The sequence below is a fragment of the Hippichthys cyanospilos genome, chromosome 15 (genome assembly GCF_059441005.1).
Source record: "Hippichthys cyanospilos isolate Australia breed blue-spotted pipefish chromosome 15, RoL_Hcya_1.0, whole genome shotgun sequence".
Taxonomy (NCBI): domain Eukaryota; kingdom Metazoa; phylum Chordata; class Actinopteri; order Syngnathiformes; family Syngnathidae; genus Hippichthys; species Hippichthys cyanospilos.
This window is the reverse complement of record NC_142383.1, coordinates 6598305-6625525: the sequence shown is the minus strand read 5'-3', so window position 1 is coordinate 6625525 and position 27221 is coordinate 6598305. Positions and strand designations below refer to the sequence as shown.

General features: G+C 39.0%; 1 protein-coding gene across 1 annotated transcript; it reads right to left on the bottom strand.

The window, feature by feature from the left end:
* Window positions 1–667: 667 nt before the first annotated feature.
* Window positions 668–27198, bottom strand: gnaz (guanine nucleotide binding protein (G protein), alpha z polypeptide). Its single transcript, XM_088435048.1, has 3 exons — window positions 26932–27198; window positions 8563–9816; window positions 668–1570 (listed from the first exon to the last, which is right to left on the bottom strand). The coding sequence occupies exons 2-3, from the start codon at window positions 9283–9285 to the stop codon at window positions 1226–1228; spliced, it is 1068 nt and encodes a 355-aa protein (XP_088291174.1). The 5' UTR covers window positions 9286–9816; window positions 26932–27198; the 3' UTR covers window positions 668–1225.
* Window positions 27199–27221: the final 23 nt, after the last annotated feature.

The window sequence follows — 27221 nt, the reverse complement described above, 5'->3', positions numbered from 1 at the left end:
ATTGTCCTTTTTCACTTCTCTTTTCATGAGTGAGACTTTATTTTTCTTCAACTTCTTTTTTTTAACATCATAACATCCTCAATTATATTGATAAAACTCTTCAATAAATTCCTCTCTTGACAACTGTACAATCTTACACAGTGATTGACTTCAATATATATTTTGGGGAATATATTTTTTGACCCGATGAAAAAAGAAAAATAAAATCCAAGGAAAATAGAGTGGTATCCCAAAGTAACAAAATCATGCATGTTTTAAGGTATTTTTCCCATAAAAACAAAACAAAAATAATTTTCATCAATTTTGTCTGTTTTATTTACAAACTGATCTTGGCACTGATTTTGTAATCTTTGCTGGAAAGTGGAATTATTGAGAACACTTGACGCTATCAAGCATAACACTCTTAGTATTAGAAGTCAGTGGCCTGCTATAAAGGGCAGGTTTGCCATGTATTTTCTTTATTTACTGCACAAAAAGCTAAAGAAAAGAGCAACAGAACAGCCTTTATAGAGTTAGGTGGAGAAAAACAAACAGTGCGTAGAAAATATTTTTTAGTTTAACTTTGAACTGTGGCAGTTTCCTCTTTTAGGCAAAAACCCTTTGACATCATGCCTAGTTGCCCCCCCCCCCCCCCCCCCCCCCCCCAAAAAAAAAAAAAAAAAAAAAAACAACACACTCCTCAGGATCATCAGAAACTATCGTTGTTTACCATGGTTAAGAATTTTTTAAAAATCCAAAAAGAACATGTTTTTTTTTTTTCCCACGAATGTTTCCTGTAAAGCAGCATTAAATGTCCTCAGGCAAACAAAATGAGGAAAATAACAAAAAGCCCAGCAAATACATTGTCTTATGTTTGGCAGGCAGGTGGGGAAAACTGTCTAACATGTCCAGTGCTTCCATGTCAAGAGCTTGACTCTTAATCTTGTGTGAGCAAACATAAATATGTGTTTATGTGTCTATGTGTCTGTGTGTGTTTCTTTGTGTGGGGTATGTGTTTGTATGTGTTGAAGTGTCTCTGCATACTCATACTCAGTGCAAACACATTGGGAATAAATTCCTGTCTTTGACCACCTAAAGCATTTGAATCCTCACAGTCTCTCTCTCTCTTCCTCATTCATTTGCAATTTTTTTTCCGTCATTGTTACACTTCATCACTTAGATTAACCATCAGGCAACGGCAGGCATCGCCCGTTCGACCACCCACCCACCAACCAAACGTCTTGTCCTAGCACAACCCAATGTACTTGAGATTGTTCTGGATGATCACGTCCGTGACAGCGTCGAACACAAACTGGATGTTGCTGGTGTCGGTAGCACAGGTGAAGTGCGAGTAAATCTCCTTGGTCTCCTTGTTGCGGTTGAGGTCCTCAAACTGCCTCTGCACGTAGACGGCCGCTTCCTCATAGGTGTTCTGGCCCTTGTAGTCAGGGAAGCACACTGTCAGAGGAATGCGTTTGATCTTCTCAGCCAACAGGTCCTTCTTGTTGAGGAAGAGGATGAGCGAAGTGTTAGTGAACCAGTTGTTGTTGCAGATCGAGTCAAAGAGGCGTAAGCTCTCGGCCATTCGGCTCTGTGCAAGGAGATAGACAATCGGCGCATTAGAACACGGAACAGAAGTTAAGGCAACTGACCGGCCTGGACTAGTTTGACATCTTGCTGATGTCAACCAAAATGCAAGAGTGAAAAAGATTAACTCAATTCTTGGGCTGGAATTTTTTTTTTTTTTTTTTGCAGCTACGCCACATGACAATTTCACTGATGCTTTTTGAAGTTTTCCTTGCTTATTCGGCATGCTCACCAGTGGCCCCGCCCAAGCAGATAAACATGACTTGCAAGAGGCCTGATGACGATATAAAACCCTTGTACCACCCATGCGAGAGTAAATACACACCAACCTTATCCACATCTTTTAGGTTCTTTTTGTTCAGGGATGCAGATTGAGAGATTTTGCGCCATCGGCCAAGTAAACCGCAACATTTTTTTAGTAACAACCAAAAAATGTGTTTGGTAGCACACAACCGGGCAATCAACATCAGTAGTAAATAGTTGGGCGGAGTCCTGAGGGCGGAACAATTGGTATTATTAAGTATTGTTATTATATGAATACTGAGATCCCGTGGGGACCGATTTGATAAGAGGAATAGATGTTAGTAAGAGCAACGTATTAATGCTGTTTTGTATTTTTGTGTCAATAAAATGCGTTTTATGGGCCCATTTGTTCACTCTGCTGGGATAGCCCCTGGCACTCACAGCCCTCGTGAGAATCAGCGGTCAAAAGAATAGGTGGATGGATGTTTCGTGGCTGGCCGGCACTAAACACTATAATGAAGGGGGCGAGCCAGACACTCTGCGAGAGGCGCGACTTCTGTAAACAAGACCTTTCTTCTTCTTCTAACCTTCCTGGTTAGAAATATCGGTACCGTCAAACTCATATTTAACAAAAAAATAAACAAATCGCCAATGTGCCAAATGTAATTCAAATGCATATATTTCACTGTCTAAAAAATCATGGTATGGAGTTGGACCCTTTAAAACCGACTGCTGTCCCCTCCATATGATTCTAGTCAATTAAAGTTCGGAACTACATACGTATGTAGTATACATCGTGTCAGTCACATTTTGGAAAAACTTATGAACCCAGATTGTTGTTTGCTGTTGCAAGGGTAGTAACCGAAGTGTTCAAAAATGTCAAAATAAAAACACTGACTCTGTTTATGCATGTGGCACAGAAGCAGTGATGAATTTAACCCAAATATGAATCTATTATAAGTTACCTGGAGGGTTAAAATGTTTACAGAGGGTATCTGATACAGCAAGTTCGAAAGCCATCCATTTCCCGTTGCCCCACTTGAAATCACATGGTAGAAAATTATCTTGATTGTGGATAATAAGTAATGAGTATGTATGCATAATGTTTGTTCTCATTCAGTTTATCATCATGTGATGATCGCCATACTGCAGAAAAAAAATGGAAGAAAAATGGGTTATTGAGCCTCCCATGGCAGCTGCTGGAATGTGGCAATAGGCCAGTAGCTTGTGACTAGGACCTTGTCAGATGGAAGGCTGTTGTTTCAAAGGTTACAGGAATAACACAATGCTCCAAGCAAATCACAAGATCTGCACATCCTGAAAATAATAATAAATAAAAGAGATGGTGAACTGAATAGAACTGTGTACCGATATATATTTTTTTCAAATTGCCGTATTCTGAGACTGTATTACCAACGAAACCTTAACAACATTTGAACTAAACCTGAACACTCTTGTTTATGCAAAGATGGCCCTTGTTTAGTCATGTATAATCCCTTCTGATGTTTTTCTAATTGTGATGCAATTTGAACCACGGGCACACTTATTTTTATTTTAACATATATTGCAAATATCAAAAGGGATCTCGACTTGTACCTTAACACTGTACGCAAACATATGTCGTTTGATAGCTGTCCTCCACCTTGCAGGGTGTCCAAACAGGAGATGACCACCTGAGCCCAGGAAACTGATCGTCTTTCCACCTGTCCTCTACAACTATTGTCCAGTAAGCAGGTTTAACTCATAAACATGTACAGTACACTTATTACACTCTTCATTAAGAATGAATGCAAACCAATAATAGACAATTACATTAAAATATGGGGGGGGGGGGTAAAATGTGCCTGTAAAATCACATACCATTTTGAACCGTGCAAGAAAAATGACACAATTCAATCAGGCAGTGAGGTGTTTTTTTTTTTCCTATGGCTCTTTTTTAATCCTTATCAGTTTATTAAGAGGTGTACCAAAACCTGTTTTACATAGATGTCTCACAAAAATCACAGTAAAATAAATAAATAATAAAACATGTTGTTTTCTGCTATAATGGTGTCCGTTCACACTGTGAAACCTACAGATTCACTGATACCTACAGATTCACATCTTCACAGATTTAAAAAAAATACAAAACAATATTTAGTATTTAAATACTTTGGGGGGGGTTGTTTTTACGGGATTAATTTCTTGGCCCTCGTTGTTTATATATTTTTATCAGCATTTAAAGAGTTCTTGCGTTTGGAAGAAAAATAACATTAACAATAATTCTCACTGATGCATTTCACTGGCCTTTCAATCTTCAATAGTAAATGTAATAATAAATTGGAATTTTTGTGTATCAGCATGTTTCTCATTCTAACAATATTTATTCACATCACTTCCATTTTCCCTGACTGTTAGTTTCTATTATTGACTAATTACTAAAGAAAAAAAAAAGGCTTTGTGAATGTGGGTAGCTATGCTTGTGCTGTTGTGTATAGAATGGAAAAATTCATGGATTAGTTGCAAGTACGATGTGGATCTTATTTGTACGTGGAGCTTGTCATTCAAATCCCACCTCAGAATCACTGCCTGCTAAATATTACTCATGTTTATAGTAGGATTTGAATATTACTTTGTTGTTTTCAGTGTTCACCAGTACAACAATAACAGCTTTGTAACGCTTGTCCGTACAATGGAGACTGGTATCGCTTGTCTGAGCTTGACCGACAAGCATAAACATCGGGATAGCCATTCAACCAAGCACTACAGATCCCGCCAACTCAACAAGGTATGGTACGTAATAGTCAACCTTGACACAGCTTGTGTTTTCACCACAGGGAGTGTATGCCATATGGCATCTATGTGAATTACGTTAATTCATCCCTAGCTCATTTTCACAAACAGGAAAGGTAAAGGGTAAGGATGGAGCACATCCAGTAATTTGTGTTTTTTCTTCTCGGCATGCAGCTGTTTGTTACATAATTGCAAAACGATTTGTTTTAGAAAAGGCTACCATTCCATTCCTCATCACAAGAAATGATGATTCTCTGTTGACAAGTCAGTGGACTATACAGTGTCAAACTCCATCTTTTAGGTACAATACCATTATGTTTGTTATCTCAATAGAATTGTGAAAAAAGTAATACATTACTCTATTACTTCAGCAATCCTTGTTGATAGACATATTGTGTTCACACCCATGTACCAAACTTTATGGAATACCCTCGCCATGTCTGTTAACGCTCACTATACGATACTACTTTCAAAACCAGCAAATATCCGGTGTATCACCCCCCCCCATGCCATCTGTACTGATACACCAGATAGTGTCTCTGCTATGAATTGCTATCACCGCATTATTAAGTAGTATTGAAACCACAGCTTGTTAGAGAAAAGATTTTCTTTTTTCTTAAGGAGATTCTGTTATGTCAGAAAATCCATTTGATTGCATGATACAGTTGTAATCTATTTAATAAGTACTTGATCAGGTCTTGATCTGTGTCTGAGTGGCAGTTGGAGACGACAGAAGACATCTGCTTGTGTGTCTGTGTTATGGACTGCTTCTGGGAGTCATTTTAAGTTAAGATCAAATCCCCCCCCAAAAAAAAAAAAAAACTAATGCTTTATGTGCTGGATCGACCCAACAGTAATCACGAGGATCGCGCCGACACTGCGTGGTTCAATCATTCACATCCCACTAAACACTTCATTTGCTGCATTGAATTGCTCTACATCTGCAATTTAATTCAAACCTGCACTATGCGTTCATAATCCGCCCCATCCCCCACATGCTCTCGCCTTGACTAGGGTGCAATGGCGCACAAACACATGAACTTAGTATAAAAAGTGTGTCAGAAAAGTTCCAGGACCACAAATGCCCCCCACACAGGCACACAAAGACACACACAAAGTGTGTCAGAAAAGTTCCAGGAACCGCAAAGGTGGTTCCTCCCTCACTTACATTTCCAAGATCAAGTGGTTCCTCAACCCACTTTGAAGATGGATGTAATTAGGGAGTTACTCTTGGAAGAATCATTCCAAGATTGTATGAGTACATGGTAGAGGAGGAGGAGAAAGCAAGTGACGGCATTGACTAAAGAGCAATGTAGTGCAGGGGCAATGTCAGCCTCACGCAATCGTGCGTAATTATTACACAAATAAGCTAAATTAAGCAAACGAACAGAAAGTAGCCAGGTGCCTTTCCGATGGTTTGTTTGATGTACAACAGGAATCCTTGGCGTTAATTAGAGTAGAACATGTCGTTTACTATATAACAGAATGTCATTAGTCTTGTGCCTGAGAGTACAGGACACTAGAACTGATTAGAAGTTTCTTCCTGTGCCATTTTGTTTTGCAATTCCACCAAAATTCATGCTGTTGTCATTCTAAAATCACACTGCTGCCAGCTCACTTATAGGATCCTTTGTCAGTCCTCATAGCGGCGCTGCAGCCATTTTTTTTTTTGGGGGGGGGGGGTTACTGTCACCATGCTGTACATACACAATAAATGGGCTGGTTGGTGTCCTACTGCGCTATGCAAAATGCAAAAAGACAATAAGACCTGTGGGTGATTACTACAAAGGGTAGTTTGTACTGAAATTTGCAGTTCAACTGTATGTCATTTGTGGCTCTAGTCCTGGAACTATAATGACACACCTTGTACATCTGCATGCATTGTCTTGAGTATTGCTGTTTGTTGGACTCCCCCCTCTCCTGTCCTCCTCCCCCCTTCTCATCCTCCTTTCCCTAGTCACAGCTCACTGTCAACATTGCAGGATTAGGAGCATTTGACTGGCTTGTTGCTAGGCGACAGTTACCACGGAAACCGATTCATTACGAGAACAAGGATGGGACAGGGAAAATGCAACTGGGAACGGGTTGACGGTTAAATGTTGTACAGTAATTATGGTGTGTTTTAAGATGTGGGTGATCTGATGCATCAACAGTAAAACCATTTTGTTCCTGAGACATTTCCTTACTGGCGGCTTTGAAGTAAAAAAAAAGCAGCGAGAATTCTTGCATGAAACTAAAGATTATTACGAGCAAAAGTTGCACATTGACACGAATGGCCTGAATGTAGTTTGATTTAATCGCATCAGTCAATTTCAACTCTAAAGATTTAGATGTAAAAAGAAAAATACCTCTTCAACCAAACTGCATATTACCCAATTTTCAAGAACCCCCATAAACTCTGTTTAAGCTTAATTTATTTCTTTAAATAACTCTCAATGACTCATAGCTTTGCTTTGTTTTTTTTATACTGAAAGCAGAAAAATGTATAATTTAATGAATAATTTAGACAAGCATTTTTTGTTGACGCTTTATTTGAACATCAGATATGTCCAATGGAGTCATCGGTTGTGGTAGCATAGGTTTGTTCTTACTGAACACAGATATTTGATCCGGAAATTGATAAAAACAGGTAAAATTTACTATTTAATTCATATTTCACAAGCGCTATTTTAATAAGAAAGCTGTTCAATGTTTGGACTCGCTGCAGCTAAATGCATTCGTCTGTCAGTGTGTTTGAAATCATCAAAAGGAATGTAATGGGAGAAACTGTTTTGTCCTATTAAGGGCTCTAATCCACTTAGTTTTATCATAATGAAACCAGGGCACTGCAAATGTTGAGGCAGACTAGTGACTTATCAATACTGCTTGAATTCCTTTCATTCTTCCTCTTTTTTCCCAGTGTGGTTGCAGTAGGCTAATAGGAAAGTGAAAATTGTTGATTATTTATTTTTTTCTGGAACATTTGATATCCCAGGGGAGATCCAAAAAAATGTGCGACCTGCTAAATCTCACAGGTAAAGATTCACACGTGGTTCCGTGAACCCAATTAACACCATACTGGATGTTTCTCCACCGACTCTATTTTTAACATGAAAAAAAATCTAATTGATTCATTGTTCTGACGTGTCTTTGGTAAACCTTCCCAATACCCCATGCATTTTTAGCTCACTCCAGTGAACAGAAGGAACCACATGTTTCCTCTGTGCAAGTTTTTTACTTAGTGCTGGAAAGGCTTTTGCATGCCTTTTAGGAAAGAAAAGGTGCTTGTGGAAATAAAAATAGCTGAGACCTTCCGTGATCAAGCCCAAAAACTGGAATAGTATCCATAGTTGATCTATGAAAAAGGCAGTTAAACAAACATTAACGACACAGCATGTGAAAGCAGCTCAATAAGGAAATAGATATGCTATGGGTAGGAAATTGTTCAAATTCCAAAACTCTGAGAAAGAGATAACACGGACATCTATCTTCAGTTAGACATTTTGAATAGCTTTGTTTTCACAAGATTACATCAAAATGAATGTACTATATTTGCCCTGACACAAAATAAACCTTGGGTGGCTTTCTGTGTTATAGCTCCAAGTCAAGGAGATAATATGTTTTGATTATTTTAGCATTTAGAAACGTTTGTACAAGTACTGCACACAGCTTGGAAGGGTACTATTAATGCTGGCAAGTGTTGCCAGCATACTACAATGCTAAAAAAACATAACATATAGTAGCTAGTACAATAATTCATCATTTCACCCATATAATTCAATTTCAAGTTTCAATACAAGCATTAAAAAAATTCTTGTTACAAGCCAGTATAATACAAATTATTTTCACGCTACATTTATATTGCGTTGCTGTGTTCATGACTGTCCTGGTTTTGCTAAGGAATTCAGTTGTTGCTTACCTTCTTATGTGTTCTGGATTCATAGATACTTTGACCTATTAATTATGAGCTATGTTGGGAGCTTTACAATTGATTTTTCTTACCGTCTGGTTGTCTTCGTAGAGTTTGAGGTCATAGCCGCTCAGTTCAACACAGAAAATGATTGCCGTCACGCCCTCAAAACAATGGATCCACTTCTTTCTCTCAGATCGCTGTCCACCTACATCTACCATCTTGAAGGTGAGCTCCTTGAAGGTGAACTTGTTCTCTACAATGCCAGTGGTCATGTCACGGGATCGCAGAATGTCCTCCACTGTCGGGATATACTCAGGCGCAGAAATGCGGTCCAGGTCGTTCAGGTAGTAAGCAGTATTGTCCTCTAAGTGGTACTCATTGGATCGCTGAAAGCACTCCTGGACTCCAGAGTCGGCCCAGAGGCGTTTCATGACCCCCAGCAACTCTGGAGTGATCTCTCCTTTGCTTTCAGCCGGCCCCGTGAGGGCAAAGAGCTGCACGGCGTCATAAGCCCGATCAGGATTGTGAAAGTCAATCTTAAGTGTGGTGAGGGCACGGATGATTCGTGTGAGCGAGTCAATGGCGTTGTACAGGATGAGGGGCTTATACTCCTTGCAGGCCTCAAGGTTAAATCCGCCGCTGTGAATGATCTTCATCTGCTTGACGATGGTACTCTTGCCGGAATTGCTGGTGCCCAGCAGCAATAACTTGATCTCACGCCTCTGCCGCTGACTCTCTGATCGCAAGTGGCGGTCAATTCGCCGCGAGCGCCGAGCCGCTTCCTTCTCCTCCGAGCTCTGACGGCATCCCATGGTCCTCCACCACGTGGTGAGCGCAAAGGAACTCGTGCTGCCGCTTGACAGGTGAACTAATTGCAAAGAAGAAGCGATGCAAACTTTGGAGGAGGCCAAGGACTGTTGGGAGAAACGGCAGGTGCTACGTCAGAACAACTAACGGCCAGGGGAGCCTCCGCAGAAATGAGTGACTCAGGAGTGTTTCATTCTTTTTGCTCTGGGGCAGCCTGTGAGTCCTGTGTGGGCAAAACCCAGACTTGCGGGATGCCCACACAGTGCCTTGCACTGAGGTTCGACTGCCTGCTGAAGCCAAGGGAGCTGGGGATCATAGCAGGGCCTCGTCTTGAGGAAAAGCTCTAGAGGAAGCAGACTACTTTCAGCTTATGTCAGTAGAGGAAGTGTTTGGGCTTGATGGGCGCAATCGGGAAAATTCTCTCATTCCATTCCCGCATGGCTCCTTTGTTATGTCCCCTCTGTCAGCTCACTGCTATCATCCACCCCAGAGTCAGATGTAGCTACTCGGGCTTGCGGATAGTGTCTTCTCAGAGTCTGGTAAAACACAGAAAAAAAGATGTGATTTTACTGTACACGACACCGCACAATCACACCAGACACTGGTTCTAGCACCATCATGCTAATTATGTAATTGTAGAATGCCGTATGAAAGTACACAGCCCTGGCACCGTTCTCTTCTCTATAAAATCAAAGACAAATTACTGTTACGGCACTGATTTGGTCATTTTTCATTGCCGCTGTGTTGAAAAGACTCAGAGTTGTTATAGACAAGCACACATGCGCTTGGCGTTAAAATCATCATATCTTTCCGGGAAGGTTCTAGTTTGGGGTCTGTGGTGGATGTCATTCATAATTATGACATGAGCGTGTATTGAACCCTCTGAATAACTGTAGGGATCAATTCGCTGTAAGAATGTTTTATTATTATTATCATTACCACCTTTAATATATTTTTAAAACACTTCTTGCTCTTCTTTAGAAATGTAGTCAGTCCATTATGTTTCCGCCATGTAGACTGTGTACTGTGCTGAATTCAAAGACAATGAGAGGAGCTGTTTCAATTATCCAGGAAATAATGTTTACTGTGTTCAATCCCACAATGGCGCAAATGCCCATTTCAAACTGCATCTGTCAGTGAAAATGTCTAAAGAAAGCAAAATCCACTCATGCGCACAGTTAGACTGTACTTTTCACTAGATTTGCCCAGATAGGGCCCGGAGATAAGAACCTGAAATGTACATTTCTGGTTTCTTTTTTAATGAATGGAAGTGAAGCTGTGCTCTAAAATATGAACTGGTTGGTGCCACAGATACACCATAGATAACATCGAAAAACTGTCTCGAAAAAGGAGCAGTTCCGTTTTGCAAGATGAATTTCTTTTTATAAAAAACAAATTGTTTAGCTGTTTGCACTACAAATCGTCACTCCTTCTGGATATTGTCCGCTGTTCTCAGACTGCGGTTCAGCAAAACGAGTGTTGGGTAAAATTCCTATTTATTGTCCCAAGGGAAAATGACAGACTTAAGCCATCAGGTGCCTCTCGTGTTTTAATGCCGCAATGAAACCCGCTTCGCTTGCAGACATCTGTGATGTTATCCACCAGGTTATGCACTGCGATTTGTGGAAAGTACAAACATTTTCATGAGGCTCTAGTTTCATTTTGGTTCTTCAGGGCAGTAGACATTCACAGAATCTTAATATGCTTTAGGATGTTAATAAAGTTGCGGTTTGCTGGGGCAGGGATGGTCCGTGGTAAACAGGCACATAATGAGACAGGCTGTTCTAAATTGCTGGAGTAACAAATGTGAAAACGTACTTTGGCCTACTTTTCCTGGCAAACCAACTTTTTCAACCTATCAGATCAAAAATGAGAGAGCATTTCTCTGAACTTGAAAAGCGGGGTCTATTCTTCAAAAGAGTAAGACAACAAACAGAGCAGAACAAAACCTTAACGAAGCATCTCCACACAAATGGAGTGCATCGTTTCTTGGCTTCAGGCACCAGACTACCCTCGCTCAATGACACAAACAGGCAAGCTGGTTAATACATAGATTCTGAGACGCCATTAATAGTGTGCATGACCGTTTTTAAATTTTGCAGCAACTACAATTCTGCTGCTTTTGAACTTTGATAATTGTGAAGACATTGGCAACTGTGCACAGAACTGAGAAGAAACAAGAAAAAATGCTGACATTTATCAATGCCTCATTAAAAGGTTGGATAGGGCTGAACTTAAAAAGAAATTTCTAGATAGAGATAGATAGATAGATAGATACTTTATTCATCCCCGTAGGGAAATTCACAGGGAAATTCTAATGTGCATCACTGCTGGTAACATATACCAGATCTTGGAAACTGTCACATTCGTCAGTACTGTAAATCACCAGGTACAGAGGTAAATTAGACAGCTTAGTGTGTAATAAAGAGGTGATGGTTTGCAACAAGGTGTCCTAATGAATCATGCGTACCGAGGTGATATGTCATGTTGTGATTATAAAATATAAATTTGAATGCATAAGTCCAATTAAGACCCATATTTTTAGATTTTGAAATGAGGCTGCAGAAACCTAGAAAGCCAACTCCCAAAGTTCCTGTTTCTTCAGCATACAGTATATATGGAAAGAGGGCTGAGTTATTGATCTATTTCTTTATTTATTTATTGTAATAATTTCATTCAGCTGGAAAATAGTCTAGTAAGCTGAACGTAGTTGAGTGAACCTCCAAGTCCAGTACCATTAATACGTAACATTTGGAACTAGAACAAAACACAAATACAAAAGGTCGCCATTCAAGATGTCATGCATAACCTTGAGGGAGTTCACAAGATCGTAGCTTGGCAAACGTCAAAGGAATAACACTGTTTTCCCTTTTTTTTGTCTTCTTTGTGACGTTCGTTTCAAAGAAAGGAGTGCCCTTCGTGAGCACAAGCTTCTTGAAATGCTTTGTATTTGACCCGACATCAGTGATAGTAAATGATTCGATTAAGTGAATCACGAATGACTGGTAAGTCAATGTCAAAAGGTTACTGTCACATGCGGTATGTGGGTGACATGACCGTTAACAAACAAACCTCTCTGGGTCACTACGCATTAAGAATTCTATTGGATTTCATAAAAAATATGAAAACACAGCAAATGGATGTGTATCATGAAGGCTGACACTTCAAACATTAGCATCGATACTCCGGGCCCAACACAAAAAATGAAATTCGAACGGTGATGTCAGAAGAAAAATGAAAGGCACAGGTTTTAGCCATCACTTTGTGAGTTGATAAATGAGGCCTCACAGTCACAGGCTTGTATTTGATTTGAAATGCCATGAATTTTTCCTGTTAGTATTGACCTGTAGGAGGACATGAAGTATGCTTGCAGGCAGTGGGCAAAGATGATAGTTGGGCAATGATTTTAGTGGCATCTCTAAAGTTGAATGATTTGTTGAATATTTTGCTAGGAAATAGTAGAATATAAGACTGTAACTTGTAATAACATTTATAATTGATTAAGCAGTTGATTATTTTGTCGATTATCAACAAATTGGATAGAAACTTAAATTCATTTACCTATTCAGTAAGAGAAACAAGAAATTATTTTAAATTGACAGCGCAGAAAATACACAAATTAAGATTCTTTTACTCTTTTGATATTTAACAATACTAGAAAATATGTTGATAATTGATTTTCAATGCATGCAAGGGTTTCATTTTCATTGAACGCAAAAATAAGTCATATTAGATGAACAACTATAGAAACCCATCAATCAGGGAAAGAATATTAAAGGACTTGGGCTTTTTTTTTAATTAAACTAGGTCTTGAAATGATTAATCGATTCCTAAACGTTCATGATATATGCTGAGACTTTGTGAGATATTTGACACAAAGGTTCAAAATACATCAAGAAAAAGTGAGACACAAGATAGCTATCCTTTTCACGCTCGCGATGTGCTGACGTCACACTTATCGTTTGAGGGGTTTACAAAAAGCCCGCAAGCAGTCAAAAAAAAAAAGAATTTGTCCTCTGTCTTATTTTTCCTTAAATTTTGAAAAATGTATGGCCAGCGGGACATGCGACTTCAGAGTTAGTGTTCCACCGTTCAAGTTAGTAGTGGCGTGACTTTGGTGTTACATATTTGAAACTCCAGTCCGGTTGAGTACCGAGGAAGTCTGACGTTCAGATGACTGTACTTCCTTTGTCTCTGGGTTTGGAGAGCCTTCTCAAACTTTGCTCGGCACCATCCGCCGTACGCCCTCAGAATGGAAGGATTATCCCTCTGACACTTGAGGATATTCGACAAGAAAGCCTCGCAGTAAGAGCACAGAGCAGGCACACATAAAAAAGTGCTCACATGTCATTTAAGATAATCGGCCAAAAGGCAGCTGTTTGAATAGCTGAGCTACACTCCAACTGACAATATTTTTAAAGGGGGTTTCTCCACTAATACCCAAATTACTAGCTAATCTCAAAATCAGCCTTTGTGTCTAATAGTGGGAATTCATGCGCGGTCTTCAAAGATCATATTCACTTTATTACTTTTGTGACAATACCAATACGAGCATGTGATTACTCACTCTATTCGGGATTCCTGAAGCCATGTGAGAGAAAGCCTAAGTGAGATGTAGGCGCTGCTGGAGGGCCATTATTAATGTATGTGATGAACGAGCAGTGCATTAGCGAGGTGATCAATGCGCTCGCTCCGCTCGACTACGCTTGTCTTCCACGTTGTGCAGCCACCACAAGGTGACACATAAGCCTGTTTAGTATAAACACAGCCAACTGGCTTTTTCCAGAAGGGATCATGGGAAATTGAAATGAGGAAAATTTGAAGCGGCGATTCCAACGTGTGACATGGCAGATAAGCTTGTGTTACTGTCCACTATTTGCTCACCAAGACTTATGTATTTGCTCCAGACACCACACACGGGCAACAGTCAAGGTGACTTTCAGGGCTCTGTGACGATTTACGGCAGAGCTCTTGTGAAAGGTCCATGGGCATTAGTCCTTCCTTCAAAGGGATGTAATTTCAATGTCTGCAGCCAAAGTTGTTTACACCTTCAACACGCAGTTACCTGCGACTGAACAACAGTCTACAAGGAATGCGCATCTTATCTTCAGCGTCTTTCACTTCAAACAATCACAGTTTGATTTCTTTCCGAAGGCTGACTATTGAACATTGCTGTTCGTTATGCTTGGCTGGCAAGGAACAAAGCAGGTCCTCTAATCGGGAGCTGACAAACACAGCCACCATAATGCCGGCGCACCTTTGTCTTTTCAAATGAATGGCGTGAATACATTAAATTAAAGCTGCAAGCAGCGATAACTCGACCTCCGCGCCGCCTTATCATCTTTGAAATGATAGCCAAACTTTTGTGTCTTGTCGACTTGTTGTCTAGATGGCATAGTCAAGTTTTAAGATTGAGCAGCATACTAAATTCGTCACTTCTGTTTTACCCCGTAGATAATTGATTCCAATCGGAGATTATTTGGTATTGTTTCATTAGAAAATTAGCCTAAAATGGCCAACTTCAGCTACATCAGTTCTTCTCAAACAGTGGGGCGATGCGTGTACAGGGGTGACTCCAGGGAAAAGGCTTTATTTTTGTCATGTAAAGTGTAATTGCAATAAAATATTTTTTTATTTTTTTAATGGTTAAGGCACTTTGATGCACTTGGTTATTTTTTTCTATTTTAGACTAAGCTGTAACCTGTATGAATGCTGTAAAAAAATGAACAGTTGTTGAAAGTTGTTTTATATTGCTTTTTTCTTTTGTTAATGTTAAAAAGAATACATACAATTTTTATGGATAGTAAACTTATTTATAGTCAGTGCATCAATTAACATTGCAACTTAAGTCAGATTTTTTTGTTCCCATATGTGACACATTTCTGTTTTTGTTTTCCTTGCAAAAAGAATAGTACATTTGTATGGAGTAAGATCGCTATCGAAAAGATGTAAGTGTGCTTAACAATTGGTATGAGTACATCGCTAAGTTGTGTTGAGTTGGAATTGTTTTCATATAAGTGAGACTAAATTATGTTGAATTTACGAATTTAAAACTTGTGAGTGCAAAGTGTTTCGAGTACACCTCTAGTTTACATGACTACGACTTTGCGAGACAGGACTTCACATCTTTGCATGAATCTCTCTTTTGGAGTGGTGGTACTGATCCTTTGGATTTGAGTTGAATATGCAAATTACGAAGATGTCACAACAAGCTACCAGTCAAAACAAGTCGATCTGCGAGTCATCTGCGCCGCCATATAGTCAAGCGGAGAATGGTGTAATGCAACGGCAAATATGACCTTCAATCGGGCTTCAATCTCAAGGATAATGTAATCTATTTGCATTTTTAGTAATGTGAGGCATAGAATTATGCTCTGATGTTACAACCTTTTGTAACATCACTCCTCAGGTTTAGCATAAGCAACAGCTGATAGCTAGCAACATGAATGTCCAACTTGTTCACAAATTATTGTATGAAATTGGACTGACAGACTTATGACCGTAGCTTGCAAGCTAACGACCTGTGACTCCACATCCATATAAGTTATTCCAGAATTGGAGGACATTTTACATCCCACTCATCAAATTTTAAATAATCTACATACGAAATACTAAAACATCAAGTTTCTGAAGGCATTTATTTGTCACAAGACCAATTCTTAAAAAAAAAAAAAAATAAATAAATAAATAAGAGAAAATAATTAGTGAAAAGATTTTTAAATATACTATATAAGTCTGGAGTACTCCCTAAAATGATATTTTCTCTTGTCTCCATGACCAAATTGAATCTCAATTGAAACTGTTCAAATGGAATTTAAATTTAATTTTTTTTGGTATCACTTGTTTCATTGCTGTCTATTAGTGAACATAACATCTGTTTTAATAAACATAACATTTCAAATAATAATTATTATACGACATGAGTGCAACCCTGTTACCATAACCTCTTTGGCATAGTAGAAGAAGAATATGGTGAATCACACGATACACTGGACTTGACATCATCAAACAGTTTTCCAAATGAATAGCTTCAGCAATATCCTTCTACTTTATCATATTTTTATGAACTAGTTAGCCTTACTTGATTGTCTCACTCACATCATCATCACAGTCCAGTTATGCATATACTCAGAATGTGACAATGATTTTTAATTTTCTTCTTTCTCATTTTCATAACCCTAAACATATAGTTTCTCCTCCTGAGAAAAAGCTAAAATTTCCGCAGATTTGCAACCCTGTTGCCTTTAACCTGGTTGCTATGATTAGAGTAAATTTATTTATTTATTCATAAAATCGTGTAATAAAAATTCCCCAGCCTACTGCTCATAGACAGCTGGGATAGGCACTAGCAAGCTAGCAATCCTGGTAAGGACACGCAGCAATAGAAAATGGATGGATGGATGGATGGATGGATGGATGGATGGATGGATGGATGGATGGATGGATGGATGGATGGATGATGGAACCTTGAAATCTTTTTGGCAGGGATCATCAGTTTTTCATGTGGCGCACTAAATTAATTATTAAAGACGGCTATTTCCAAACCATATGAAATGCTCCATTTGCACATATTGCAAGACTTTGTTGTACTATCTCATTCCACTTTAAAATATTTCCATATTACAGACATTAATATATATTTCTGATTTCCGATTATGTGATCGGGATTGGGACATCCCTCATTAATCCCATGCAATTTGTATTGAATGGCGCAAATAGGACTCGGAACAAAATTAAAAGACATGTGATTCGCTCTTTGCAATGTTTAGAAGTATTGCCTTTCAGCAAGTGCATGCTCAAATCTAGGACAAAAAAGGCAAACAGTCAATTTCATCGTTCCAGCCTGGGAATGATTGATCAATGTCATCCCAGACTGTAGCACTGTCAGATTGTAAATGTATAATGTGATGCCTTTGAAAAGCAAGTGGCATACCTTGTTGTACAGCTAATAAGTCTACTGTACTCTATGCTTCACTGTGCGTATCTCCGAGGAACAAAATAAAGTTCACTTCCAAACTAGAAAGCCTGCTATGGTGTGATGAGTCAGAGCTGTGTGTTGGTCCCACTTTACATCACAATTAGAGTAAATATAGGTCAGACAATGTGATTTTTCTGCAGCGCCCGACAGTTTTATTGTCGGGGATTTGGCTGTGTTCAAAATGAACCACTCACATTCATGTTAAATGGGGTGTCAGTACACACCTGCCACCATATACAAAACCTGTAATTTAACTGCAAATGAGGTTCAGATTTTGTAGTATGTTTTTTCTAACATTTTGACAGTCACATCTTAATGGCCATGGACTGCAGAGCGCATCCACAGCACCAGAGGAAGCTCATTGATTAATAGTATCAGTGAAGAGTACAAAAAAGTCAAGTCTTCATGAACAAAAAATGTATTTTGGTCCTCAAGTCGAGAAAATATTGCACAACAATAACATTACCAAAAACTAGATGTTTTTCCTAAATTGATTAAATTCAGTTTGCCTCAATACTGAATGTTCCATACCAAAAAATCTGAATCTTACTAGTTCTACAATAACAAAATAGATTCTTTGGCACAGGGGTGTCAAACTCATTTTGTTTCAGGGGCCACAAGGAGGAAAATCTATCCACAAGCAGGCCGAACAGGTAAAATCATGTTATATATTTTAAAAATAGTGTCAGCTATTTGTAGATTTTTGCTGTGTGGACTGGCCTGGTCCCAATTCCTTGCGAATAGCAAGGGCTCAACTGTAACTACAACATTGAAAAGTAAATTTATCTTAACTTTTTTTTAAATTTACCGATTAAATACCGGTAACTTCCTTTTTGGTCCCCTATGTGTTTTCTTAAGTTGCATGAAACAAATGGAAATGTTCTACTATCTGTTTTCCTTTGTTCATAAAATGCATATTTTGTATAGAACACAATAAATAAATAAACACAAAGAAAATATCCAGAGAAAGTAAAATGCCCCAATCAAAATCTGTGGCTGTACAAGGAGTGCAGTGAATTGAATCAAAGGATTTTAACTGTGATGAGCAGTAGCACGGCGAAGCTAGATGCTAATGGTAATGTGAACGTTCCACTTTCTGTCACTGAAGTAATCAGCAAACTGTTGGATACAATCATGGCAACTGGTCACTTCGGCTTGTAAGTTGCAGTGCTGACCCTCACATTGCTTGCAAAAGTAAGAATTTGTGTGTATTGTAACATTCGTTGCTAGGCACGAGGAAGCCTGCAGAGGAGGACTGGGTCAGTTGTTATCGAGCTTTTGACAGCAGCTTGGGACAGCGTGCTTGTTAACCGTTCTTTTCTATTTCTCTTTCCATAAAAGAAGTGATCGGACAGACCTATGACTGACTGACACACACAAGGGCATCACAGTATTATAGACAGCGGAATAATGGGCTTGGTCCTATTCGGTTTTTTTTTGTTTTTTTTTATGTTTCACTGAATCATCTCGCGGGCTGTACATTTGACACCGCTATTCTCGAATAAGGCCAAGCATAACAGTAAGAAGACAAGGTACAAGTTTCATTCTTCCTGGTGCAGATTTATTTTAGGTCATGGAAACAAATGACTATTTTTGTTCTTTTGTAAAAAAAAAGTTTAAAAGATTAAGGTCATTTGATGTCAAAACCAGAATCTCTTGTAAATCTGACACTGAGGCAAAGAGAAGATAATGAAAAAGAGTGTTGTTAACAGGCATGCCCAATTTGAATGGAAAAAAAAATCATCTAAGTGTATGAATACAGGCTTTAAAATACTGATGAATTGAGCTGTTTTTCAAGATGCTTTGGATGAAATGGGAGGTATACACTAGTTATGTGTGCGCAACTGCGTCACGAGGCTACGTTTAGCCAAGGGCATGAAAATCAGGACAACTGAAATGCTGGCAGTTTATCCCCACAAATCAACAATTCAATATTATTTTTTCTTCTGTCTTTACAAATTTTAATTCAGAGAGATGAGTTTTGTAATATACTAAGTATTTTCAAGGGGCCATAACTTGGAAAGCAGTGTATACTCATTGTACCTTGCCCAAGTGAGACAATAACTTGTTCATCAGTAGTCCGTGAGTACCCTCTAATGAGAGATTGAATTTTTATGACAAAACTGTGATGTGAAAAGGCAAAAGCGTGAGGGTTTGTTCTCGTGGATTATGTTGTTAATTTACCCTGAAAGCTTCTTTAATCAACATATCCATTCATGCTTGATAATCAAAGCAAATCAAAATGCTTTGCCTAATGTCAGTCTTGGCTGGAAATAAACTTTCATTGGTGATATTCTTGGAAATAATTGTACATATCTGCTTAAAAATCATCACACAAATGTTTTGGATTGAGACCACCCAAGTGAAAATTTACCTCAAAACCTGATCTCAAGTATTATACATTACTTTAGCCAATTCACCCAAGAGAAAATCTCAAAATAAAATTCAAACAATCTGATTTTAATGAAATCACCTGTAGATAGTAGATGCTAGATAGAATACCTATAGATAGTAATGGCACAACAATCTATAATTTTAGCTCTTCTTGTCATTCGGGGTGAGGAGCATAATATTTGCTGTAAAAGAAATGTAGTGCTCATGAGCTTCTGCAGCATTAACATATCCCAGTAATCTATTTTTTTTAACAAATACTGTTGGCGCATGACCACCCTATAACTGGAACAACACATCATTGTCTCCCTAGATGTTCTTTGGATGGCTAGAGTCAGATTCATCTTGTCCACAAATTGCATCATTGCAAAGGACATCATTCTGAGCGACTCCAGAACTGAACAGAGGTTATTGTTTTATGAGGGGGAAAAACAGTATAGTATAGTTTAGTATAGTATTAAAACTCCAGCTGATTATTATTATTTTGAAAAGTGGTAATGTTGGCTGATAAAAGCACTTGGGCCCTTTTCATTTTTGTTTGTAGTTTGCAGTGTCGTAGAGCTGCACTTTGTGACTCTGACAGCGATATTGATGTATATTTGTGAGTATCCATTAAAATAAATCAGGTAATATTGATGTAATTTTAAGAGTATCCTTTAAAATAAAGCAAATAAAGTGTGTTTTCAAATGTTAGACTTGTAAAGCTCTTGTGTATGGATAGGTTTACATGCTGTGCATGTACCTAATGTTGCGTCTGTTATGCAACGCCGAAAGCAAGATTTCATAGATGGATGCCTGTATACTGTGCGCACACGTGAGGCCGCAACCCATTCATTATGGAAAACAATGAAGGACAGTGTTCTCGCTGTTCTTTCCCCAAAACTCTGGGTCATTTTGAAGGCAGGGACGGGATGTCGGTGACAAGCTCTGTTTTTGCTTTAAATGCCCTGTTTAACGTTGTAGATGCTCAATGGCTGTGTTTCCCTTTCGCTATTCAAGCAAGTTACACTAAGTGACAAGGCCAGCCAGTGACAATGGTATGTTTGTGCACAGGCTATGTCTATGAGCAGACGGTCAGATCTGAAAGGATAAGTATGGCACAAAGTGGACACTTGCTTGTCCACTGAATTTCTGCTTTGCAGTTGGACCACAAGTACATATACAAAGGGTCCTCAGTTTATGACCTTAAGGCCACAAAACTAAAATTAGCAAGTAAATCAGAATATGAGTGAGCAACGTTTTTACAACTTACATTCTGAGTCTCTTCAGGTGCAATATTTATTTGGGTCATGACAGATAAGATATGCTAACTCTGTAGCAGAAAATAGTCCCTTGCAGGTTATTTCAAACCCGAGAGATTTTTTGCATTTTTTGTCTTTGCAGCTACTGATTCCAAATAGCACCAAGTATCATCTTCCAGCTAACTCAAAAGCCTTTTTTTGGTAATTACAGGTTGGTTATATTGCATCTTTTGCAACCATGATACAAATTCAACTTATATAAATAAATATTATATACAACTTATATAAATAAATATTATATATATATATATATATATATATATATATATATATATATATATATATATATATATATATATATATATATATATATATATATATATATATATATATATATATATATATATATATATATATATATATATATATATATATAATATGTGTGTGTATACTGTATACTGCTCTGCAAGATAGCTCGGTTAGGCACCAGCAAGCCAGCGACCGACCCTAGCATGCATGTACATGTAACTGAAAACAATACATGCACACACTCGCCTTCAATTGCTTTCATTGCATCTCACCCGCGGGTTGCAGGCGATAGCGCTCGCTCATCACCCCCGCACCACCACCACCATTACCCCTCCTCCTCTTCCTCTCCACTGCCTCCTTGTTGTCATATGACCTCTGTTATGTGTGTGCAATGAAACACAAAGTTGGTCTGTTTTTTCCCCCTGTCAGCCCTCTCATATTAGGGTGCTGCAAGTGAAGGCCCGTTTACTTGTTGGCCTTCAGAAGGGAAGCAGACGGGCTCCTGTATGTAGTGACAAGCATATACGAGCGAAAGAGAGATGTCAAGGAGAAAGAAAGAAGCGAGCAAATGTTGTTTCATGCAGTACCAAAGGAGAACACAGACCATCACTGCGCCCTTTCCTTAAAACTTGGCTTGTTCAACACAATCCCTAAGTTATTTATTAGTTCTCTTTATGTCATTGCCTGCACAAGAGAATTGGCTCTAAAAGATGTCCTATTACCTGGCCAGGATTAAAAACCCAAAATAAACACCAGTGCTGAAGCAGCTGAATGGCAACATTGTTTTGTTTGAAGACAAAGAATGAGAAAGCAGCTGAAAGAGAGGCAGCACATGTGTTTCTGCATAAATCATTTGTGCCGTTGTTGAGCTTCTTTAGTCTGATCTGGGTAATTAGAATTGTAGCATTCAATACAAAACGTAACAACGTTTTTAACTTATTTGCTTAATAATTTCTACATTGTCTGACATGGGATGTTGTGTATGAGAGATTCCTTCCTACCAGAATGAGAAAACCCAAATTTATAAGTACAGTACAGTAAAACTCCTCTACAATGAAACTTGGATGTGAAAAAATACCCCCCAGTGTAAAGAAGAAAAAAACATGGATTGAAGCCTTTCCCTCTTTCTTACCCATACGACAAAAAGTCCTTGTCGCATAATACGTAATGTTTTTTGTCTGCATTTGCCTTGCACTCAAATTCACTACAGCGAAAACAAACCTGCAGCAAAAGTCTAGCTTGGTTTATGTTTAAGTCCCCTGTTGTGAAAAACCTCTGGCTGCAAACATGATTTTGTTGGAGAGGAGTTCTTCTGTAAGTCAAAAACAAGCAATAGTCTAACGAGCTCTGTTTTTGCTTTAAACTAACCTATGTGAAGTTGCAACGTTTATCTTAATTACAGCAAATATTTCTATTAAAATACTTTTAAATCATAAAGATATGCAATGAAAGACACAAAGTAAATTGGTACGTGAGCATGCCTTGTATTACCACTGAGAATGTCTTATGTCATTAGCAAACCGTTTTTAAAACTGCAGTGCAATGAACCCCACACATTCACTGTCTTCACCCATTTTGCAAGTTTGGGGTGGAAACGGCTTCATTACTTGCTGACAAATTCATTAAAATGTGTTTATTTCATCCTTAAGGCAAAGCAACTATGTTGAACTGAAAGGAAGAGCTTCATTTAGTCAGGTCATAGCTCTGTTTGAGAAACAACCACCACCAACTTTTGTCATCTATAAGTAATTAAGCAAACATTTTTGCATGGAGGCCAGTTACTGGTGGATTTTCGCTACCCCCCCCCCCCCCCCCCCCCACACACACACACACACGCACGCACACACCTACACATTCACACACACACACACACACATAAACACTCTCTCTGTCTCCCCAGTCCAATAAATAGCAGGTGTTCACATGTATGTACACTTGGCCATAAATCTAAGAGTGGCACTTGTACTGTGGTGGGCCTTGGAGACATTGTTAACCATTTAGCATGGACATATTTTGTTGGTGTCTAAAATTCGGAGGTGTAGAAGATAATAAATTGATAAACTGTGTACTTATATGCATCATTTTAACTCACTGTCAACATTAGTAAATAATATTAAAAAAATAACAGTAAAATTTATGTTTAATATTTGTAGGTCGTGGTGCTTAGGGGGTCAAGTTTAAAAAGATTTTACAGTCATTGCCCTAGTCTCTTGATACAGGGATTTGCAAAATATCGAATGAATTTCATGTACAACACTATGAAAACTATGTAACTGAACTATGTAACTTTACAAAAAGAAAAAAATTGAAAATATGCCCCCCCCCCCCCAAGAAGTAGTCCAGTTCCATGTGGCAAAAACTTTGGAAGCCATTGATTTGTCCAAGACAAATGAGTCCAGCAGTGCAACCCACTCACGGAAAAAAAACAGCTACCATTAACAACAAAGGGAGGAAAAAGAATGAAAAAAGATTTCACTTCCACAATTATCCTTTGATGGACTAAAAGTGAATATTGTCTTCTCGTTGATGCAACATTCCAAACATTCACAAACCAAGCAGCAGGTACTATGATCCTTCTTCACAGTCATACAAGGTGGCAAGGTGAGGAGGGGCTCCCGGGTAGTGGCAGTGGTGGTGGGGACGACAATGTTCTTTGATGTCGAGCCGAGTAAAGTAGCATAGAGCAGAGTAGAAACTGCTGATGAAACATGACTAAATTGTGAAAATCCACATTTAAATGGTGATGACTGAAATGCAATAGAAGGTAAACTAAAAAAAAAAAAAAAAGATTTTAAGCTAAACCTCAAAAAAATCTTCAGAAAAACAGTGAGAAACATTCATTTTGCATGTGACATGTGAAGTAGAATGAAAATGGAGTGAAATATTTTGTCTCATCATGGCTCTGAACCCTGAAAACGAACCATTTCAGCTGGTTTTCGCACTTGACTTTTGCTGACGGTGGTGTAAAAGTGCCTCGGGGCTCTGGTGTCCCGAGTGCATGGGCCACTGGGTGTGTACCTCCAGTTTTGATGGTCTTTTAAAAATCAAGTCTGCTGTGCTGTCCCAGCCATTATGTCACCCACTGGACTTGAATGAGGCAGTTAACAAAAGAGTTGGAAGGAGGTCAGCTTAACATAGGTTTTTGTTAGTTACTTGCAATTTATGTGCATACAACTCATTTCACTGGCACCGTGCCGTGGAAACAAGAACGAGCAAGCATTTGCTATTGGCTCAGATGCGAAGGAGGCCTCATATTTCATTTATGTCCCATGTGTTTGTCTAATTGAAGACTTTGCATTTTTTTTTTCTTTTGGACAACAACTTGACCTGATTTATTAAAAACACACACAAGTGAGCACTGGATTAAATTTTTTATGATTGTGTTCAGAATAATAGAAGTGAGTTTTTTAGCCTTTATTTTGACATTGGGACCACTGGACATTGCATTCCAAATCCAAACGTGAAAAAAGCAACTTTTTGATAGTGCTCGACAGAAAGTGAAAGCGAACATTTTTTAAGATGCAGCTTTACTGTGAAACTCTAAACAATATTGGTGTAAATGCTTAGGGTTAGGGTTGACTAGTGGGGACACATAGAGTATATTATTATAAAGGGTTTTTTTTCCATGACTGTTCTTCTAAAAATTGCCGTTAAACAAAACTTTAAAAAATAGCACATACTTGGTCACAGTGCTTCAAAGATGTTGCCTTTTGCCAAAGCGGAAATGTCATTGAAATGTGTGTTTCAACTAGCCAACAACACCAAATAGACCAGTAAGGCAGTAGCATTCTGATTCCAGACCAATTAGTTTCAACGATTTGGGAGTGGCAAGCCTTACTCCATCTCATGTGACATTTTTAATAATGATTTTTCTGATATAAAAAAAAAAAAGTGGAGCAATTGCAAACTGTAGTCCACTCATGCCTTCACCATCCAATCACAAAGTTTTCTGTTGGCACACCTATTCTGGTTGCTATTTTACTATTCTAATATACTTTATAAAAGCAATAACCTATTGTTAAAGATTTTCAAAATGGCTTTTGATGTGGAGTTGAATGCATTGTTCAAAATGCATTTGCATTGAAATAAAAGCTTTTAAGATCATTCTGAGCCTTCCAACTACACACTGCTATCGTAGTGTAAATTAACTTGCATCCCATCCATCTTTTCCCTCTCCATCAGACATTACAAGTGAAAAAGTAAACTGTTTAGCTACGAAAAGCCACTCAAATGTCCCTGCAGTTCACAAGGCTGATGAAGAGTTTTTGTCACAAGGATCTTGACCTTGTTTGGCCTCCTTTCAGGATGCTAGCAGTGACTTGACTGTTTGCAAATAGGTGGAAATACAGGAAGATACACGGTCTAATTTCCCATGGTGCTTACTGGTCCCAGTAAGTGGCATATCAGAAAGTCCTAAAGCTTCAAATAACAAACGTAGCATAATCCCATCTCGTGTGTGGAAAGTACCTCACTGCTACATCGCTCATTTTATTCAGACATATTGAACTAATCAACTGGGAGTGCCAAGTGGAAGGAATAGATGCAGCTCAGCAAATGATGAGTTACACATTTTGGATAACAAACCTGGCTGCGAAACTACAAAATCTGACTAGTAAAAACCTTGAACAGGGTCTTGATTAAGAACAGCACCCCTATAAAAGCCCATGTGTGAGAACGAGACTGATCAATATTCCTATCCATTTTTGTCCATCTTTGACAAAACCAAACCGCGCAACAATCTCAGCAGTTCAGCAGGCTAATTTCGAGGAGGACATTAGACTTTATCCACCATTTTTACCTTAATTCCATGACGTTGGAGGCCTGTCTGTCTGTTGTCACAATGAGCTGCCAGCATTCCAACGAAAGAACGGCTTTTTTTTTTTTTGCACACAAATCTATCCAAATGGTCTTTTTTCTTCTTTCTCTCTGCAGCATCACAACCTCCGCCCCTCTGCCCCATCTGCCTCCTTACTGTTAACCCACCACCACTGCCGCTGCCACCACCCCAGGCTCCTCCACCCTTCAGCTGCAATGGTTCCCTCCCTGTCTCTCAGGCATGGAAGCATACAGTACAAAATATTACAATTAGCCTATATTTACGAGTTATAAAATACAGAAAAGACTGTTACGGCTTGTCTCGTTTTCACACGCAATCCATAAACCAACTCAATGATTATCAGTGACGATTTAACATAGGTGTTAAACCGCGGTCGGCGCCAAACCCACATCGCTCCTTAAAGTCTGTCCGGTGCCTGCAAATCGACACTCAAAAGGAATTTTGCCGCTTCCGATTGTACGTTCTCATCCAGCGTCTTCAGAAGCCGACACATGATCATGTGGCGCTTCCACTTTTCCCGTCTTTACAAGCCCAATGGCCTGAACAGATAAGACACACACTCTTGTCCTACATAGCTCAATTTTAGCAGGCAGCTGTAGCAAAAGCATCCCTAAGGTTGGAGGATGCTCTTTGGTGATGAGTCAAATAGCAAGGATATGATAACACCGTCCAGTGGCTCACAGTTAGCAGGGTGGAGGAGGGGGCCGGACAATCTGGCTGTCTTGGTGCCATCTCTGAACATCACCTTGCCTGTTTCATTTGAGGGGGGGTGAACACACCCAAAACACACGCAGGTGCCCCACATTTCTCCTACCATGTCCCAAAATAGGGCGGCCTTGCAATGTAGCTCATGGAAAGAAAGAAAAACAGTAGTCTGAGTAGTAGTTAGCCTTACCGTGTTCACAAGCCAGCATCCATTTACAAAGGATACTGCAGATGAGCCCTCGCGCGAAGAGAACGCCTTTGAGCAATCCACCCTTTTAATCACACGTCTTCATTTTCATGTCGACCTCATACTCCCAATTTCACTCACACACACACACGTTCATGTCTGTCTATCTTTAATGTGCCTTTTACACGTCTGTATCCTCTCTCGTTTGCTCCAAGGCAGTTGAGACACTGCAGCGATGGGGGTGGAGGGCGTGTATGTGTGTGTGTGTGTGTGTGTGTGTGTATTTGTATATA

Coding starts and splice junctions, on each gene's coding strand:
- gnaz (XM_088435048.1), bottom strand. CDS start 9,285: ATGGGATGCCGTCAGAGCTCGGAGGAGAAGGAAGCGGCTCGGCGCTCG. Junction 1,571..8,562: donor TCTACGAAGACAACCAGACG/GTAAGAAAAATC, acceptor CTCCTTGCACAG/AGCCGAATGGCCGAGAGCTT.